The sequence below is a fragment of the Acanthisitta chloris genome, unplaced genomic scaffold (genome assembly GCF_000695815.1).
Source record: "Acanthisitta chloris isolate BGI_N310 unplaced genomic scaffold, ASM69581v1 scaffold16687, whole genome shotgun sequence".
NCBI lineage: Eukaryota > Metazoa > Chordata > Aves > Passeriformes > Acanthisittidae > Acanthisitta > Acanthisitta chloris.
Genome location: NW_008681108.1, coordinates 1,593 through 3,575, shown reverse-complemented (window position 1 = coordinate 3,575; position 1,983 = coordinate 1,593). Strand labels below are relative to the sequence as shown.

Here is a 1,983-nt window from a genome sequence, read left to right as displayed (position 1 = left end):
GAGGTCCAACTCCCTCAAGTGTGGCATGGTGTCAAAAAGGCAGCAGGGGAGCTCCATGAGATGGTTTGAACCCAGAGTCAGCAGCTTCAATTTGTTTAAACCAAAAAAGCCCTGAGGTGGGATAACCCCGATGAGGTTGTTGTCCAAGAGGAGTTTCTCCAGGTGAGGCAGGTTCCTCAAGAGCATGGGTGGCAGTGCCCTGAGTCTGTTCCTCTGGAGGCTCAGCTCCAGCAGCTCTGGCTGACTGTCTAGCAGTCCCTCTGGGAGCTCCTGCAACTCATTCTCATACAACCGGAGGACTTGCAGCTGAGTGAGTTTGCTAAAGGCATTCACAGGAAGTGTTGTGATCCTGTTTCTTGACAGGTCCAAAAATGTTAGATTGACAAGAGAATCAAAAATACCTTCTGGAAGAGAAGGGATTGAATTGATGTGCAGGGAGAGCTCTCCCAAATTCTCCAGCCCATCAAACAGGCCTTTGGGGATGTATCTGATTTGGCTGTCTCTCAGCTCCAGCCTCTGTAAGCTTGGGAGGTTTTTGAAAGTGCCCACAGATAGTTCTTCTAACAAGGCACCAGAGATGTCCAAGTCCCTCAGCTTGTCCAAATTATCAAAGGCTCCAGGTTCAACTGTCTTGATCTTGTTGCCAATAAACAAAATTTTGATCAGGTTGGGCATGTACCTGAAGGCACCTTTCCTTATAGCAGTGATGCTGGTTTGCACAAAGATCATCTCAGAAACAAAGGGCTTTGCAATCTTTGGGATCTCTTTGACATCATTTTTTGTCCCTCTGTAGACCTCCTGGTAGTCTTTGGGCATTTCATATGAATCTTCACCCAGGATTTGACCTTGGCATTTATGGGGATGGAAGGAGAGAAAAAAAAGGAAAAGGAAATGCTGGTACATTGTCCTGAAAAAAAGGTTTCAAAAATCAGTTACAAAGAACAAAAAAATCTCTGTCCACAGCTCATGAACTGCGGTATCACCCTGTCATTCAGCTCTCAGGACTCTTCATAACTGATTTAATGAGAAAGAGAGAAATTGTACAAACAAACATACACTGCATTTAGACCAGTTCACTGCTGCCAGTACCAAGGAATGGAGGGGGAGAGCAAGCCAGCTCATGGCTTGGCACTGGGAGATGCTCCAGGAGGGACAAGGGCTGGACAGTCTGTTCCCTGACCCTCCTTCTCCCACGTTTGAGCAGTAGGCTTGGCATCTGTCTGGGTGCCCATTAGTGCTGCCCCAGTGGATCCAGTTAGTCAGCAGGGCAACAGCCCATTCATGCAACAACAGAAGCAGTCAGCCCTGCACTTGCTAATGAGGAATCAACAAGGGTTCCAGGAGCCAGCCAAGACCAGAGGACCTTGTATACTCAAAATTTCCACACTGTGCTGGGTGGATTTGCTATTTCATTGCTGCTTCCCTCAGTTCAGGGGGTTCATTTAAGACATGGCTTCTAAGTATCTCCTTTACAGGATTCTTGCTAATCACATCATATATTGGCCTTGGTTATGCAGCTCTGTCAGACAGAATGGTTAACTTGTGAGCAGCAACCAAGCTTTAGAGCAAGGCTCATTAAAACACTATGAAATGCCCACAGATGAACTCTTTAATACCTAACATTTAGGGCTCTGGCCTTGCAGTTAGGAAGTGAAGTCATGGATGCACACCCACTAGCAGAGCCCACCACTTCTTCCATGGAAACATTTGGAAATACTCAGCTAACACATCAGCTTGGGTTTAATGGCCATGAGCATCACACTGGGACCATAGTTTCCAACTTCTGATTCAGAGCCCTGGGTGGGAGTGGGGAAAAGAGCTATGGGTTGCTTCTTGGGTGTCCATTGAAGCTGACCATGCAAAAACCACTTAGGCCAGAAGGGTAAATTTACTATGAAAAGATATATTTTTTTTAAGATGTTGAGGGGTGAGCAAATACAGGAGGCTGAAAGCCACTGGGTTTGAAGAGAATCCAGCGGGAGG

General features: G+C 46.5%; 1 protein-coding gene across 1 annotated transcript in view; it reads right to left on the bottom strand.

Moving 5' to 3' along the window:
- LOC103805338 (carboxypeptidase N subunit 2-like) overlaps positions 1-816 on the bottom strand; it is a 2,737-nt gene extending 1,921 nt beyond the window's left edge. Inside the window, exon 1 of the mRNA XM_009077982.1 lies at positions 72-816. Coding sequence (XP_009076230.1) covers positions 72-816 — 745 coding nt within the window. The remainder of the gene's footprint in view (positions 1-71) is intronic.
- Between the last annotated feature and the right edge of the window lie 1,167 nt (positions 817-1,983).